This window comes from Scyliorhinus torazame, chromosome 2 (assembly GCF_047496885.1).
Source record: "Scyliorhinus torazame isolate Kashiwa2021f chromosome 2, sScyTor2.1, whole genome shotgun sequence".
NCBI classification, from domain to species: Eukaryota; Metazoa; Chordata; class Chondrichthyes; order Carcharhiniformes; family Scyliorhinidae; genus Scyliorhinus; species Scyliorhinus torazame.
Genome location: NC_092708.1, coordinates 153,301,347 through 153,320,056, shown reverse-complemented (window position 1 = coordinate 153,320,056; position 18,710 = coordinate 153,301,347). Strand labels below are relative to the sequence as shown.

The window sequence follows — 18,710 nt, the reverse complement described above, 5'->3', positions numbered from 1 at the left end:
CACCTCCCGCTGCCTGGGGAAAGCGGGCAGCATAATCAAAGGTCCCTCCCACCCGGCTTACTCACTCTTCCAACTTCTTACATTGGGCAGGAGATACAGAAGTCTGAGAACACGCACGAGCAGACTCAAAAACAGCTTCTTCCCCACTTTCACCAGACTCCTAAATGACCCTCTTATGGACTGACTTCATTAACACTACACCCTGTATGCTTCATCCAATGCCAGTGCTTATGTAGTTACATTGTACATGTTGTGTTGCCCTATTATGTATTTCCTTTTATTCCCTTTTCTTCTCATGTCCTTAATGATCTGTTGAGCTGCTCACAGAAAAATACTTTTCACTGTACCCCGGTACACGTGACAATAAACAAATCCAATCCAACTCACCCATTCTGCCTGGAATAGGTTGTTGACCTTCTTATGACACTGCAGGCGAGTCATTCTGGTCACACTCACGGCCGCCGCCACCTCGTCCCAGGCAGCACTGGCTGCCCTGCGGCTCACCCTCCAGGACCCTCGGGGGAACAAGACATCCCTCCTGGCCTCCACTGCATCAAGGAGCCTCCCCAGGTCTGCTACCCGAATCTTGGGGCCAGTCGTCTCAGCGCCATGGCTGCGAGCTGAGTGGGGCTGGCTTTGCAACTGCTTTTGAGCGCTGTTCGACCTTGTTAACGTGGGGCTGGCGTAGCGGGCCTGGCGAATCGACTGGCGAGCCTTCATTTGCGGTGAGAAGCCTGTGGGGCCTCGTTAAGTGGACCAATTAATGTTGAATAGCATTGCGGCCTCGCTAGGCCAAGCGCTCAAAACACTGAAAAGCTCTCAGCAGTTTCCCGCTTGCTGTCACATTGAGAAATCGTTCCGGAGAATTGCACCCAGCGCATTATTGAAAAGATGTGAAACTTTTAAATTTGATGTTCAGAGAGACCTGGACAGGACTTCCCTGCGGGCATCAGGACTTTGACATCAGGGCAAATCGAGCTTTTAAACTTGCAATCTTCTGATATCATCACTAGAATGACTGTAGAGAACTGTGATTTTCCCTTAATTGGCCAATAAATAGCCAGACAGCCTCACCAATCAATTCAGGATGGCAGACAGACTGGGCGGGATTCTCCACTCCCGCTCCGAAGTGGCCGCGCCGTCGTGAACGCTGTCGAGGTTCACGATGGCACGAACCGGCCCCGATCCTGACCGATTCAGGCCCTGACAATGGGCTAGGATCGGGGCCGCGTCATCTACACGCGCCAGGCCTTGCCGCCCGCGTGAAGGCGGCGCCGCATAGATGACGCGGCCGGCGCCGCATTACTGGCGTCATCCGCGCATGCGCGGGTTGGCCGGCACCAACCCGCGCATGCGTGGTTGCCGTCCTCTCTAAGTCCGCCCCGCAAGAGAATGGTGGACGGATCTTGCGGGGCCGCGGAAGGAAGGATGTCCTCCTTCAGAGAGGACGGCCCGACGATCGGTGGGCACCGATCGTGGGCCACCCCACATTTCAGGTACCCCCCGGTGCAGGATCCCCCCTTGCCCCCCCGCAGGCCGCCCCCCCAGCGTTCACGCACCGTTCACGACGGCAGCGCCCAGGTGTGGACGGCGCCGGGGTGAACCCGCCGTTTTGGCCTGGCCACTCGGCCCATACGGGCCTGAGAATAACGGGGGTGCCGAAGAATCGCCATTGTGGGTGTCTCCGGCGATTCTACGGCCCGCAGAACTCGACAGGGCCGTTCCCGCCGCTTGGGAGAATCGCGGGAGGGCGTCGGGAAATTTTGGCGGCCCAGGCGATTCTCCCAACCGGTGTGGGAGTGGAGAATCTCGCCCACTGTCTTTAGCTGTCGGGCAAATAGAAAGCCTTCCACCACAGAGAAAGCAACAGATTGCCTTTTCAAGTAAGTGAGAGAGGGCATCCCAAGATCCTCTCCCCAATGTTTATTTTTTGAATTGCCCTTGGCAACCTAAGCCACCATTGTGGAGGGAGAGCCGCTCCGAAGGGCAGCTATCAGCTGTATGTAAAGCCAGGATGACTGGGAGAGCCTCAAAGCCGGCCTGGAGCACTGGTCCCCTAATGTGCCATGAGAGGCCACCACCACACAACTGGGCTGTTTCCTAATGCCTCTGGGGCCTTGGACATTGACATGAGAATTCCAATTGGTCTTTGACAATAAGCTTTAATTTGCCGTTAATAGTCCCTTAATTGACTACCCAGTAACCTGGGGATGCCAGCCCGTGGCGTGAAATTCGGTGCCCACCTGCCTCCGTGCTTGCACCTAACTGGATCTAAAACTTCATCCCTTGGGTATTCTCATAAAATGAACTCCAAGTATTTTTTTTTGTCACCTTCATCCTGGAGGAGCCCACCAATCCTATTTTCATGTCTGTGAGTTGGGGGCCCCCACCTCCATTCAAAGGCTAGATGCAGAAACAGAGGCGGGCAGTTGGCAGGTAGGTTGGAAGACTTTTCTCATTTACGGGCACATCAACCCAGTTGTATTCATGGACCTTGCCTTTCACCGCCTCCATCTACCCTCGCATGACCACTCATATCTTAGCCATCTCCTTCACGAGAATCAATTCCAATGGCTCAGGTTGATGAAGTCAGTGAAAGGTCATCGAATTGAAATGCTAACTTTTTTTTACTCTTCACAGTTGCCACATGATCAGCTGTGTATTTCTGAATTTTATTACTAATCCAAATTGTTCTGCTCATAGAAATAATCCTTTATCTCCCTTTGCTTCGCCTATTTATGTATTCATCCTTTCAAAAATGCAGTGGATTTTGCATAACTGTGACAGAAACAGTTCTGTTAGTTTCTCCAAACAGCTCTCTTCACTCTACTGATTCCCCAGCCAACAGACATAGCATTTCCCTATTCACCTAATTAAAGATTAAATTTCGTAACGATTTTTGTTCCATGGAAAATTGTCTCACTGTGGCATTGTCCTACTGAAACTACACTACGCATTCCCTAACTTTAATAATCTTTCTAAAATGAGTTACTATAAGCCACATGGACTCTGCCATAACCATTGCCTTGTACAAGTAATCTTTTTACACTTATACTCCATGCCTCTATTTATAAAACCAAAATTATTATTGGCATATTGACCTACACCATCGCATGTGAGGGCCCAAAATGAACTGATGCAAGATACCTCAACAAGGTGATCACCACTCCTGACTGAATCAGAAGATTATGGATTTAGATCCAATCTGGAAATGTGAACACACAGGGTGGAATTTTACATTCCCACCAGTAGCGGGCATCATGGTGGGCAACAACACTAAATTTGGCATGGTGGAAAATGTAAATTACGGGGCAGCACGGTGGTGCAGTGGTTAGCATTGCTGCCTCACGGTGCTGAGGTCCCAGGTCCCGGCTCTGGGTCGAGTTTGCACCTCCTCCCCATGTTTGCGTGGGTTTCGCCCCCACAATCCAAAAAAAATAAAAATGTGCAGGGTAGGTGGATTGGCCATGCTAAATTGTACCTTAATTGTAAAAAATGAATTGGGTACTCTAAATTTATTTTAAAAAAGCAAAAGTAAATTTCCCACTGGTGAGAAATTAGTTTGGAATCTTATTCTCCCAACTTTGGAGGGTTAAAGGCAGATCAGGTTTCCCGCTGATCAATGTTGGGAACCACATTTGCAGCTCTTGAATGCTTACTAACATGCTAACTCACCAGAGTTACATTTCCCCTTCAAGTACCCTGCTAGCAGCTAGTTAGTACGGTCCGTTTCACGACCGTATCTAAGTGGTGCACATCTGGGGGGCTTCAGTTCATCCACAACTTGAAGGTCAGTAGTTGCTGCTTTCTTTAAGAGCATAGCATCAAAATATTGGGTGCCTGTAGCACAACATGGCTTTCCACAGTAGGCACGGACAATAGGGAGGGGGGATGAGACGGATGCAGGGCTAGCCAGGAAGTGTAACACAAAAAGGGTATGGGGAGACAGGCAGGTCTAAGCATGGAGATATGTGAGAGGGGAGGGGGAGGCAGAGCCAGGTCTGGGGGGTGTAGGAGGGAGAAACACAAAAAGGGAAGGGGGAGCCAGAGACCAGACTAGGAACAGAGCAGAGTAATGAAAAACTGTCCTGTGGCAAGAGTTATGAGACTGTCTAAGGAAGAGTCAGAGACTCTCCTGGAGCTGAGGCCATGCTGTCAGGGTCAAATTGAAGAACCTCTACGCACTATGCTGGGATACATGGTACAATTGTCTTGGTTCTAGTCTTGGCAGGGGAGGGGCCTCTCTTGGAAGTGACGGTTGTACAGTTATGGTGTATAGGGTGTGGTCAGGCACCTAAGGCATTTGGTCCTGGGTGTTCAAGTCATGGTATTGTGAGGCAGAAGGTGCAACAACATTCAGGGGAAGCATCTGGATCCTGTAGGTCAGTAGTTGAAAAGGCATGGCGGGGTGGTGCGGTTCCTGGAAAATAAGGGTTCATGTGGCCTCAAGAAGAGGAGTCAGGCAGCATATGGACATATAAATGTTAAAGGGCTTTGGTGGAGAACAGGAATATCCACATGAACAATGATGGAGTTAAGGATAATAGTGGGAGGCTGGATAGTGATGGGAGGAATGGGAATTAGGAGGTGGTGAGTATGGAAAAGATGGGACTAACTTTGTGGGTGATGGGGGTGGTGGTTGGAAGCTTGTCTCATACACGAAAGTCAGTTGCACTATTTTTGCATTCATTTAAGAATTACAGTTTGAAAAACAAGTGAGAAAAAGAAAACGATCGATAAAGGGGCGAGGTGGAGGAATTCAGCACAACAATTTTGGCCGATTGAATTTCCTGCCGGAAACCATGGAGAGCAAGACTCATCTGAGTGCTGGAGGGTCTAATGCACAATGAATGAGTTTGGCTCCTTTATTAAAGTTGCACTTTTAGACAAGAATCCATTAAGTTTGGATGCTGTGATGCATATGGTCCTTACTGGCATACGAGAATGGATGTAGGGTCAAATAGTATGGCTGCTTCAAAGGCAGCATGGACCCTACAAGCCGCAATGTTCAGTATATTAGTCATGGAATTCAAGGCATTGTACTTGCAGTCATGGTCTTCAGTGCAAGATTTGGGCATCGATAGTCATTGTCAAGGCCACTGGAGGACAACCACCAGAAGCCTGACTGTGGGTTACAGAATGTGGGTCTTTTGACCCTGATTAAGGCTCTCGTTGTGAATGTACAATCACGTCTGAGGCTCAGCCACCTGTTGTCCTCCAGGATTATATCATCCTGTAAGGGATTGCCTTGGTATGGGCAGCAGGACCCCAGGAAGTCCTAGATGCTGATGAAGAAGGGCCAAATCTACAAAGTCATTTGGAGTGACCAAGAAGACTGACTTTATAAGGGAGATGAGCAAAAGCCAGTGTTGCAGGTGCCTTTGCTTGTCCAGGGATGTGGTAGTTAATATTTACCACATTTTCTGTGAGGAACTCTGGCCACGAGGACCTGAGGGCATCCGATGCCAGTTGCTCTGAACGGTATCACTGCACTGAACTTTTTCCAAGCAGGTCCTTCCAGAGCTGCACTGGAAACCTTTGAGGAATCTCAGGTTCGATTCCTGGCTTGGGTCACTGTCTATGTGGTGGCTGCACGTTCTCCCTGTGTCTGCGTGGGTTTCCTCCGGGTGCTCCGGTTTCCTCCCACAAGTCCCAAAAGATGTGTTGTCAGGGAAATTGGACATTCTAAATTTTCCCTCTGTGTACCCGTACAGGCGCCGGAATGTGGCGACTGGGGGCTTTTCACAGTAACTTCATTGCAGTGTTAATGTAAGCCTACTTGTGACAATAAAGATTATTATTAATTGGTGACATGCAAATGCGTAAGGGAGGTGACAGATGTCCTTTTCAGTAAAGCTCAACATTACATGCAGTTTTGCATGGATGAAGTAAGCCAGGCTGCCAGAGCTCTGGAATTCACTGTGATCTCGGGCTTCCCACAAGTGGAGGATATCATCATCTACACACATGTGGCCTTGAGAGCTCCCTGGCAGCAGCCTGTGAAATTAATTAATTGAAAAAAATTTCACTCTCTGAATATCCAGCTCATTTATGATTATAGAAGAAGATTCAGCATGTTTGTGCTAGGTATCCAGGGAGCTCACACAGCTCTTACATTTTGAGTCATTCCTAGATGCCAGAGATATTTGAGGGACCTCGGCACTTAGAAGTGGCTCTTCAGTAATAAAAGGTATGGCTAATGACACCCATTTGTTGGTCAGAGCGGATCTAAGGAAACATACAATGCTGCACATTCTGGCATAAGGTCATTAATAGGACATATTTTGGTCTCTAAAAGATGTGTTTCCGATGCTTCGACCAGTTAGACCATGTTCTTCGATGCTCACCACAGAAAATGTCCTGCATCACTGCTGTTTGCTTGGCCCTGCACAGCCTTATGCTGTAAAGGAGGAATTTGTTGTGAGAGGGAACCATTGAGTTAGACATCGCCTCAGACAAGGAGAATCATAGAATTTTAATTGAAGAAGGAGGCAATTCGGCACATTGAGCCTGCACTGGCCCTTGGAAAGAGCACCCTCCTTAATCCTACGCCACCACCCGATCTCCATAACCCAGTAACCACCTCTAATGTTTTGGACACAAAGGGGAAATTTTATCACGGCCAATCCACCTAACCTGCACATCTTTGGACTGTGGGAGGAAACCGGGGTACCCGCAGGAAACCCATGCAGACATGAGGGGGAAATGCAAACTCCACACAGACAGTCATCAGAGGCCGGATTTCAGCCCGGGTCCCTGGAGATGTGAAGCAGCAGTGCTAATCACTGTGCCACCGTGCTGCCCCATAGTGCAGTTCTTTCAACCTTGACATCAACACGTCAGTGGGCATGGCAGCCATCAAACAGGTGAAACATCATTGCACATATGGCTGCGCTCATGCCAGAATAACAGCAGTTTAGCAAGGGGTCACTAGCAGGAAATCATTCATTGATGGGCAGTGCTTGACCATCTCCAGAGGGAGCAACCTGTAGACAGCACCATATCTCCAAACGCCAGGCTCCATACATGAATATTGCTGAGGCCTCAACTTGATACTGAGCTCCAATATGCCTCTGGACATCAGGAACATTGACCTGTTACTCTACAGCATGTACACAAAGCCACAAGCTACGTTTGCGTTATTTACAAACACTCATTCATGACCCTGCATTCGTCAGAAGCCTGCCAAGTCTATGTCCTGTATTGCCTTGGCATTTGGGAATGATGTGACCCAGTCAGTACTGACACAGCAGTCAATGTTAACTTCTATAGATCCTGCTGAGCATTTGGAAAATGTGTCAAAGCATGGTTTTCATAACATTACAGTTGTCCATAGCACAAAGGCCAATTCTTTCTATCTACTGTAAGTCAATAAGTGCACAGACATGCAATGAATTCCATATCGAGTTGTATACTGTAAGAATCTGTAAAGCATCACTAGGCAGCCATTCAGAAACAAAGCAACACCCTCCCAGGTAATCGGACAGCTCCATCAGGATGAGCACACACCTCTGACATCACACATTCATTCCCCTCTCACAGACATTTCTAATCTCACCAAGTGGAACCTAATTCCATTATTCAGCATCGTGCATGAGGAGAGTGGGAACTAACAAATGAATAATATTCAGTCTTAAACGCGAGATGAAAACACACTGCAGGGAGGCATGGGATGCTATGGTGCTCAATGATGAATAACACTTTTCTCAAAAAGTCATTGTCATGAAATAAATGTCATTGCAAAGTACACTTGGGAGAAAATAATCCAACATTGGTCATGACAAATACTTGTGACATCTACAAATGACACCAACAGCATCAGAATAATCACTAACCTTGATGAGCAATTATCCTGAGGCTAAATAATGTCTACCTGTGATCCAAAGTGCCTTTGTTAATGTTGCAGATTTGGAAATAAATTCTAATCACTAATGAGAGTGAGAGTTAATGGAACTGAGGATCCAAGTAGTAACTAATTGGAGGGGGTACATTTTGGTCCCTTGAATAAACACCGGACCTTGCACCACGTCGATTAGCCATTGAATACCTGAGACTTGGAGAGCGATAAATGAGAAATATATTAACAATAGGGAAGATTTTATACAGTGGATGGACATCACTGTGCATTCAAAACTGTTATGGCCAGGGTTTAGAGAACCCCAAAGTGTACCATGGAGTTCACCTGACCCACAACTTTTAATAGATTGTGGTATGGGGAGCACACAGCCCACTCTACAGATGTGGTACATCAGAAATCAAAAAGTATTTTTTTAAAGCAAAACAATGTTTATTCTATGAACTCAAGTTAACCGTTTTAAAACATACAGTGAACATCTCAGCAACCATTAATTCAAATACATCCCCCAAATTATACAACACCAAGTAAGCCTTAATAAATTCCCAAACAACATCCAGAAGACAAAGGAAACACCTTTTTAACAGAAGCACATTAGGTTTAAATTCACTACTGAGAACATTTATAATTCTGAATTCACCAAATGATCAAGAGATAGTCTTTTCATGGCAGAGAGAACAACAGTACACCTGCTTTGTCTGGCTTCAGCTCCAACACTGAAACAAAACCAAAAAAACACAGACACACCCAAGTTTTTCTCAAAGTGAAACTAAAAAGCAGAGCCAGAGCACAGCTCCACCCACACTCTGATATCACTGCAGTAACATGGGCAGAGAAACATTTCTTAAAGTGATATTCTCATGACAAAAAATAATTTTTATACCTTACCGTTGCATCTAGGTGCAGCCCTGAAATCCTCAGCAGAAGTGGAGACAGCCAGTTGACTGCTCTGCCCTGTTGTCTGAGATGACTTTGTGGATGCCTCTGGCTAAGGCCTGGGGGCCCAGGCCTGCTAAGTGTCTCCTGCTGTGAGGCAGGTGCACCTTCCTTATCCTAACTTCTGGAGTTGATGCAGTGGCTGGAAGAGGGGATTTGGAGTAGCAGGGCACCTGAGGTCGTTGCCCTGTCAGGTACTTCTCTCTTTTGGTGACCTGACTCCTTGATGGGAAGAAGAACTTAGATGGAAATAAAGATGTTCTGCCCCCGTCTCACCTAGCCGCCGATGGAAAGCACCCATGACCAGAGCGATGGCGTACAGGTCTGAGCACAAACCGGGCAAAAACTTTTGAACCTGGGTCTCCCAGAAGCCTACCATCCTTTTGATGGAGACTTTGATGCGCTCCCTTGCCAGAACCACCTCATCAGACAATGTGGACGGACTTCCCCATCCTTTATTCCAGTTCTGATATTCCCCTGCCTGTCATTGCATCACGTTTGGAGCTGATTCTAGTGACTCCATATTGGATTTAGACTCAGCAGTGGCCTGGTCTCCAGTCCTCTGAGTGTCAGAGACCTCAGTTGTCACTGCCTCTGGCTGTGGACCTGTGTTTGTGAGCTGATCAGCAGATTGTGAACCCAAGCCTATTCCAGAACTAGGACCCACTGAGGTATCTGCGCTTGTGGAAGGTGCAGATGACTGATCTTCATCAGATGGATTTTCAGTATCCTGATCTGACATTGTCTGGGGACTGGGGTGCTTGCTTGAGGATGGCCTTCATCTTTTCTTGCTGGTTGCTGGAATAGAGAGAAGAGATCATTAGTAATTGATTAGATAGGCTCCAACATTATAGGTCACTCACTGTCATTGTCCGCATGTGGCCAATGTACACTGGATGGATCCACACTGTCTTCTGGGGGAGACCTATCTCACTTCTGCGCAGGAATGATCTCCATACTTTCTAGTGAGCTCTGTTACCTGTTCCTTGTGAGTGGAGAGTGAACTCAATTCTGGGGTCCTCCCTCCAGTATTGGCTCTCTCCGTTTTGTTGTGGGTGATCTAGGCCCACGTAAAGACACATGGATTGGCTGAGCACCATGGATGAAAGAGTAGTTCAGAAGGAATGCCTGCCTGTTGTGTGTGCTGAGCCCTCCCCCAGTAATGAAATAACATGTTGTTTGTGCAAGATCCTGCATGTGATGGTGAACTTAAAGTGACTGGCAGACATTCTCATCTGCTGGTAGTGTGTGACAATCCTGTGGACTCTAACTCTTAAACTACCTGATGCCCTTAGGTGTGTGTAAATTTGGAGTGAGTAGAAGTTTCACTTAACCAGGTGGCGTGCATCAGATCATTCACCCTTTACCTGCACTGCAGGGCGGTCCTTCTTTGTTGGCCACAGGCACTGGCCTCCCTGGTGTCTTCCTCCTAGGCAGGCGTGGTCAGGTGGGAGGACCTTCAGCTCCCATCCCAAGGAAAGAGGAGCTCCTGCCTTTCCTGTACGGCCTGGAGCAGACTCCCCAGGGAAGTCCCGCTGAACTGTGGACAGAGGGTTTGATTCTTTTGGATGCCATTAGAAATGTTTAAATGTAGTGCCAGGATCTTCAACCTCATGAAGTAATGGTATGGCGGACAAATCCCTGCCTACCCCGTCACAACATTCGACAAGCTCCTCGTTGATGCATAATTAGTGAGCTGAAAAGCAAAAGCTCGTGTGGATTAGACCAACCTGCTGCCCAGCAGGAATCAGGCCAACCTTCCAGTCACTGCATTTAGTCTCCAGAATGGAAAAATCTGCCAATAATCTAGGCCAATACTTCAGTGCAATATTAAGAGAGGACTGAAATGTTGAAAGTGCTGGCACCGAGTAAGGTGCTTATTTACCCATGTAGACATCAAATACCTCGTGACACTAATATAGGAAATGTAAAGAATTTTTCCAAGTGTCCTGGTCAGCAATTATCCTTCAATCAACACTTAATAAAAGCATTGATTTGTCACTTAGCTCATTGCTGCATGTGGATGCTTGCTGTGAGCAAATTAGCTGCCATGTTTCCTTACATTTCAACAGCGAGTGCACTTCAAAAGTAATTTATTGGCTATGAATCTCGTTGGGACACCCTGAGGCTGTGCTGCGTAAATGTAAATTGTTTCTTTAGCCTTTAGATTAGCCTGTCTATATTTATTGAGTGAATCCTCTCCCTCCTTGAACCGTGGTTTCAATGTGTAATCTTCAGTCCAAGAACAAATTGCACATCTTTAAAAAAATCAAGTCAGCTCTGCATAGGCTGGGATCAATCTTTGGATCTTCCAGATTTGTATTGCTTCTTTCCATAGTTAATATTGCGGAGAACAACTGGCCTAACAGCTATTTCGATTCAATCTATAGTTAAGTTAATTCAGAACGTAAACTCTGGGATCAGAATACAGGATGACCCTGACCATGACCCAACTCCATATAAAGTAAAAATAATGCATGGTATATGCATACAGTAATGATATATGTTGCAGTTGATTACACCAGTAATTTATCATTCAACATCCAGTCTCTTGGTTAAGGTCTCCAACAGGTATTTTTGAATCTGATTATTACAACTGAAATCTTGGTTTAAACCTTTAAAAAAACATATTTTTGACAAATAATGGTATTTCTAGGTGGAATAAACTGTTTAGTTAGGAATATTTCCATACTGTTTCATACAGTTTTTAAGAAAATGTCATATCCCTCTTGCGCCCTTCAATCGTTGTAATATTTTGCAGTGCAGTGCATTCATTGTGTTTTTTCAGGTAATTACTGTGAATGCAACTCAGCTGTTTCTTTTTGTCAGCATATTTTATACTGATTTACTTAGGGGCTATGGGTTATCATGATGTATCTTCCTGCAAAGGATTGTTGATAAATTTTGCAACTGGCCATGATGGTTCCACTGAAGTACGGCTTGTCTGAGATTAGCTTCATTTAAATAATATGATACGAGGGAGGAAAGGGTTTAGAAAGACGTTCAAGTATGCAGTCACATTTTGTGAAAGGAAATGTCAAAGCAATCACCTGTGACATTCCTCTGACCAGAGAATAAGATAGGACGATGAAATATTTAAAGTAGTTAAATGGACAAAAGCAGTGATGAAAGGAATGGCTTCACCACTTAAAGCCTCAGCTCCTTGTCAAAGTCAATCACAAGAACTGGATCAGAATTTTAAACTTAATTCCTTGTTTGCTAGAATGTCAGGTGGCTTAAACATTTTTTAAAATACCCATTAACAGTTTCTAATGTGCATCAGAAAATAACAATAAAAATAAAATCACAAAGTCCTAACAGTATTTTGCATGATTTTTATTTCTGAATTCTGTGACCTGCAGGAAATGAAGGTTCTGGAGAAGCCATTCCGAAGAAAACCTCATCTTGTGATATCTGCCAATTTGGAGCAGAATGTGATGAAGATGCAGAAGATGTTTGGTAAATGCTCCTGCGTTAATTGACAGCAAAATTAACATTTGCTAATATCCACAAAATGTAAATGTAACTCCATCACTGGCCTACTGTATGAAATTGGAAGTTCTTATTATAGAGTGTCGACTGGGGATTTTACATTTGGGACCTGGATTTAAATCCATCCCAGTCCAATAGAATGAAAGCCCCTTCTGTCTAGCAACTTTGAACATTAAAATAAATTCGGCAGAATCCTTCGGGAGTCTGGCCTCTGTTCTCAGTAAGTGTCTTAACCTACATCCAAATATGTTTAATCTTAATTTCAAAATTGGCTGATATCATTGGCTGTTGGGGGAGGTGGCGATGTCGTATTGATACAGTCGGGATATTTTTCTAAAATTATGGGGTGGCTTAGCGGAGATTTTACCTCGCACCTGATCTGTCTGCACCCGGCCAAGGAATGTTGGATGTTGAAATTAAATGTAAAGTGGTATTTTGTTCCCCAGCACCCTTGATCAGCTGATTGTTGACCAATAATTTAAAAGGTCATTGCACGTTCTCATGGCAAACTCCAACTGTTTTGAGATGGTGCGAAACTGGAAGTTGATTAGTGAGTTCGCTGTACTCTTTGAAATTTTCATATCATTGAATGAGGTGTGCTTCCTGTTGCTGGTTTGGCATTACGTTCTAGTGACAGCAGGATGAACAACACAAATACTATGCAAGGTTATAAAATCCTCAAAACATTCACGTTGGGCTGAACCGTAGCAGTGTGAAAAAAGAGAGAAAGGAAATCTGCATACACTAAATAGGGCATTCATTGCTGTGAACTGTTCTGCCTTTAATGTATTTTAAGATACCTGTTTAAAAATCCATTTGGAGGAAAATCAATGAAATGTTAGCATATGAATGCATCATATCCTTGTTAAGACAGCAGAGAAAGGAATTACGTGAGTATTTGGACGCAAAATTGCAGAATTAGCCTTTGCCATAATTCTGTAAATTACAAGCTGATATAGAACCTGTCACAGTGTTGACACCCAACATTTCCATTCAAAATTTACCCTCAAAGCATTTGCGAATAGCCACACTGACAAAAAGGACATGCTTCCTGACTTGATCCAACTACTCGGGAGCTATAAATAATCTCTCTAATGCATCACCCATATCAGTCAGTGCCTGTTCTTCAAAATCAGAGTACTTTAACAAAGACTTTTGAGTTCACACACAAAGGTACATTTGAACAGTTTTAACTGTTGCAAAGCACACTGTCAATGGGGGTCATTTTAAACTCCTCCACTCATGGCAATTATACGTTTTTAAAAAGGGCAGTTCACCGCCAAACTGTCCACTTCTGGTTTTACTCGCAAAGGGAGAGCAACCCTCACTCAGGAGGTGGCCGGAACCTCATTTCATTTAAGGAGGCAGCATGCATCCACTTTATCATCACTTTTATTTTTAATGCCTGTGTGCCAGGTTTCCGATGCTTCAGGAAACCCAGCGGCTAATGGAAGACACAAAGGCTGATGAAGCAGATGCCTGTACTATTTGTAAGCCTAAAGGGGTAGGAAAACATGCATCCACCTCCTGTCCCTCAGACCCCTGTCTGGCAAAGCTGATTGGAGGAGTCCCAAAGGCCACGGGCACAGGAAATGATGCCGCCAATGCATGCCACCCAGATCAACACTGCTAGGGCAATGACCGCAGTGAAAAGCCTGGAGCACAAGTCAGCGTCTTGAGTGGTGGTGTCAAAGGCATGGCTCAGTCTGTGACGATCATGGCTGAGGGTCTCGGCATCACGTCCCAGTCGCTGAGGGACATGTTCCATACGCAGATGGATATTTCCAAGACACTGCAGAGCATGTCCCAGTCGACGAGGGACATGTCCAGACGCAGGTGGACATTGCAGAGCATGGCCCATTCACTGAGGAGCATCACTGAGGGCATGGGCACCATGGTACAGACAGCATGGTGGTCCCAGGACTGGCAAAGCCAGATGCAGAGGCCTCCAGAGCTCACACCAGCTGCCCCTCCATCCATGGGGTCCCCCAGGGCCTTGTGGACAACATCAAGGAGGACAAAATGCTGGAAGCCAAACTGGGGCCTGCCACCAAGGAGACGGTGGTGATCTACAGTTCTTCCAAATCCCACCCCCCCCTACTGACACTGGTGCATCTCATGGGCAGCTGCCAGAACAGGGTGGCATTGTGAAACCAGTGACACTGGTTAGTCGGCCGGGGTCCTCCGGCTCCAGGCCCTCCTGGAGTTGTCCGCCAAGGGCATCAAAGACCGCAGGGCGCAAAAAGCAGCAGGCTGCCTCCACCTCTGATATGGATTCTGGAGACGCATCTCGATGTAGCAGTAGACCACGTAAGATCAAGAAGATTGAGATTCACTGGGCACTGGGGGCAGGAGGGCAGTTGGGGGGGATTATCTGTAGCTATGGGGAATGGCAATGTCAAATGTTCACAATTAAAACATGTTATGCCTGAAAGATGTGAAATCTCTGTCACATTAATCTTCACAGCGGGCATGCCTGCACCCCCACCCCTCCAGGCATAGTGGTCCAAGATCAAATGCCTCAATGCCAACCCTATTCAGAGGATGGGTGTGAGCGCACGGTCAGCAGAAAGACTGGTGCAGTGCTTAGCACTGTTGCCTGATGGCGCTGAGGACCCAGGTTTGATCCCAGCCCCAGGTCACGGTCCATGTGGAGTTTGCGCATTCTCCCTGTGCCAGCACCCTTGGTCTCCTCCCCCCCCCCAACCCAAAAGATGTGCAGGGTAGGTGGATTGACCATGCTAAATTGTCCCTTAATTGGAAAAAACTGTTGGCATAGATGTTCAAGACTGTGGCGAGTTTCATGGCCACCGGGAGCAGTTGTCCTCCTCCTCCACGGTGTGCCAAGTCCCAAAGACAAAGCACAGGTGCTGCACTGTCTCTTTGTTGAGACAAAGTCTCCTGCAGCACATGTGTCCATCATGTTTTCCGAGAGACCAACGATGTCTTGTGCCATCGCTGGCATCCCCCTCTGTGTTCCGCCTTGGCCTGATGTGTGGCCCGGTCTTCAGGGTGTGCGGCGTCCCCTACCTGGGTGCCACCTCCAGCCTACGTCGATGCTGTTGCCTTCTCCAGCATCTTTCCGCCTGGGCTGCTAACAGCACCACGAGGGCATCCTCTCCGGGACCGTCACCACTATCTATTTTGGTACCTGTAAGGAATTGGAGAAGAAGACAGACCAACAATCAGTTTGGGCTTCGACTCCTGGACCCTCAAATCTCCCAAACCTCACCACCCTTACATGTCCCACCTTCTCTAAGATTGCCATCCAGTGAGCCAGTTGCGATAGAAAACCTCACTCTGCACACTCACCCCCGGCCATAGCAGGAGCTAGACCCCACATTAGGGAGATCGTGTTTAGGTGCCCTCCCCTGATCCACGTACTCATTCAATGGTGGCAAGGATAACCCCAATGCTGAAGCACAGCTCTTGATTGTTTGATTGTTGGCTGCTGCCTCTATGGTGCTGACACTTCTACAGCTTGATTGAAATGCAATGCAATAATCAACATCTGAGATATGGCATGTGTACCCACGAGAAGCCACTTGAGAATATCTTTTATTGGGAAAAACCGTCAACAGTAAGCAAGATTTGAAATCAACTTGGTAACATTCCACATATCACACTAACCAGTAAACAACAAGGAAACGTCACTGTTCCAGATTGGTTCCAATACAAAGCTATATCAGCTCATTTTCACACAAAAAAACACGGTGTCACCCCTCACAGATTCCTCAACAGAAACAGAGGACAAGCTTGAGAATGGTTTATCCAGAACTTTGTCGTAGAAATGATCTGTCCATTAATGCATTACTTGTTACTTGTTCCATGTATCAGTGCCATTCTCCGTCCATGAACTGCAGCTGTGCTGGCCCTCCCTCACAGCCCAGTCTCATCACAACCAAATCCTGGCATCCACATATTCCACTGGTGCTCAAGGTGCAGTTGAACTTCCTTGACTTACAGCGTGTTGACCTGCGGTGATGTGCCAGTTACATGCAGCACTCACCACACCAGCAACAAAAGCACCAGCAATCTGCAAAAGGATTTCTTCAACGTCTACATCAGGTTTCTCATTTGGATCAAAGTTGTGCACCGAGTCCTGCAGCGTCTTCTTGCTTGAAACCTGATTGCCTTCCGGACTTGTGCGTTCCCCGGAACCTGGTGTTCCAGATATCTCAGAAAAAAATAGTCCTTCTTTCTGGCTACAGAAAAAGAAGGAACCAGCAACAGCAGCCTCCAGGCATTTGCAAACCACAAGTAGCAGAAAGCAGCAAACACAACCTGCAGCTGTGAAGTGCTCTCACAACTGACAAGGCCAATTCCTTATTAGCAATAGCCTACTGCTATGAAGCTAGAGGCTGCTCACAGTCAAAGGGAGTTAAAGTGGCCTTCAGCATATAACGAAGACAGGGTTCTGTCCTGGAGGTTTTTGGTTGGGCAGACAGGCAACAGCTGTAGTTACCCCTGTTATAGGGGTCCACAACATTTAAAGATGGCTTGAAGGTCTCACAGATGAAAAGCCCCTCCAGTGCCCTGGAGTTGCATGCCAGAAAATGGAAATGGCTACTGACCTCGTCAGTTTCCGTCAGCAACCATTGCACCAGCTTCACGATTTTAAAAAGGAGTACTAAACATCGCCTACATGATTTCTTGCTGGGGAGCCAGCCCAGGAGGCCGTTGCATTCAACTTCAGTCTCACTAATCAGATGGAAATCAATGCAAATTGGGGTCAATGATATGCACGTTATATTTGGGCAAGTTCCGGAAGTCGCCATTGGGAGGGGGACGGTTAGATCTCAAACTGATTTGCGCCCACTCGAATTTCAATTTTGGCCTTTTCCACTATTTAACTGGCATGCCCAAATCTGCACTGGGCGCAATGCGGTGGTTAAATTGCACCCCTGCCTTTCTGGATGGTAAACTATCCCTGCAGGCTTTCCGCCTCCTTGTCTTTACTGGAACCAAAATTCTTAACCTTATTTGATAAAATTTAAATGTTGTCTGTGGTATCGGTATAAAATATTTGAATAGCAATCCCAGCATAGAAAAACTTTAGACAGTGTAGAAATACTCTGATCAATATGAAGATAGGATTGAAATGTTCTAAACCTTAAGTCATTTCTTTTCAAGGACCCAAATCAATTACTCAATTCTGTTCCATTATGTTTCACCAAATATACCTGCGTTAATATTTTCCAAACTTCAATTTATAGACTTCATCGAAGTATGCTTACCATAATAAATAGAAATGCAGAAGAAACAGTTAAGATCACAAATTTGAAAAACCTATCACTGTACACTGCTTTTCCCACACTGAATCTCACTCCCTTACCTGAATACTAAATAATTCTGTTTACTCAACAGCATTTTTTTATTAGTGGTGATAATGTATTTGAATAATAATTTGATAATGCAAATATAAAAGTTCATGTGGATTAATCTATTATCATAAGTGTTTATCTCCATGCATACATGGGCAGCACGGTAGCATAGTGGTTAGCACAGTTGCTTCACAGCTCCAGGGTCACAGATTTGAATCCGGCTCACTATCTGTGCAGAGTCTGCACGTTCTCCCTGTGTCTGTGCGGATTTCTTCCGGGTGCTCCGATTTCCTCCCACAGTCCAAAGATGCGCAGGTTAAGTGGATTGGCCATTCTAAATTGCCCTTACTGTTCACAAAGGTTGGGTGGGGTTACTGAGTTGTGGGGAGGGTGGGGGTGTGGGCTTGGGTAGGGTGCTCTTTCCAAGGGCCGGTGCAGACTATATGGGCTGAATGGCCTCTTTCTGCACCGTAAATTCTATGAAATCTATGAAATACAATCATATAATATACAAAAATATATGCACACATGTTGTTTCATCTACATCTTCCTGTCTTCATGTGTTGTAACACTGCCTCACCTTTCTTATATTCGGGTTGTGAACCACAAAAAGCTGACAGATATCACAATAGCTTATTTAAGTGTAATGAAATTATGATTTGCTAAATGCACATTTACCGAAAGAATGCCATGTATTGTTTTAAATAAGCGAGGTAAAGGCATTTTAAAGCCCCAAATGGGGTACGGTCTTTGGTACCCACCATAAATTCCGTTCCCTAGCCACCAACTCTAGCCATCTTTCTGGCAACCCTAAGATTTAACCAGACAGTTCACAACATCAGTGCCGTATTTAACCCCAGGTTAAACGTCTGACTGCATATCAGCAGGATCAGAAAAAAACACCATTTCCATTTCTGTAACGTCATCTGTGGTGATATGCCTGTGAATAATATTGTTTATCCTCAGCAATGCGACCTCCCTCCAGCAGGTGCTGTCAGACATCAATCATGTGATATCTGGCTATCGTCAGTTGGTAGTAAGGCATACACAAGTACTGTCACATATCGGGTAGTTCCAGTGCAACCTAGTCTGTATAGCATTCT

General features: G+C 45.9%; 1 protein-coding gene across 1 annotated transcript in view; it reads left to right on the top strand.

Annotated features, from left to right (window-relative positions):
* tmeff2a (transmembrane protein with EGF-like and two follistatin-like domains 2a) overlaps window positions 1–18,710 on the top strand; it is a 194,112-nt gene that overhangs the window by 124,102 nt on the left and 51,300 nt on the right. The window contains exon 5 of the mRNA XM_072478609.1: window positions 12,154–12,250. Within this exon, the coding sequence (XP_072334710.1) occupies window positions 12,154–12,250 (97 nt within the window). The remainder of the gene's footprint in view (window positions 1–12,153; window positions 12,251–18,710) is intronic.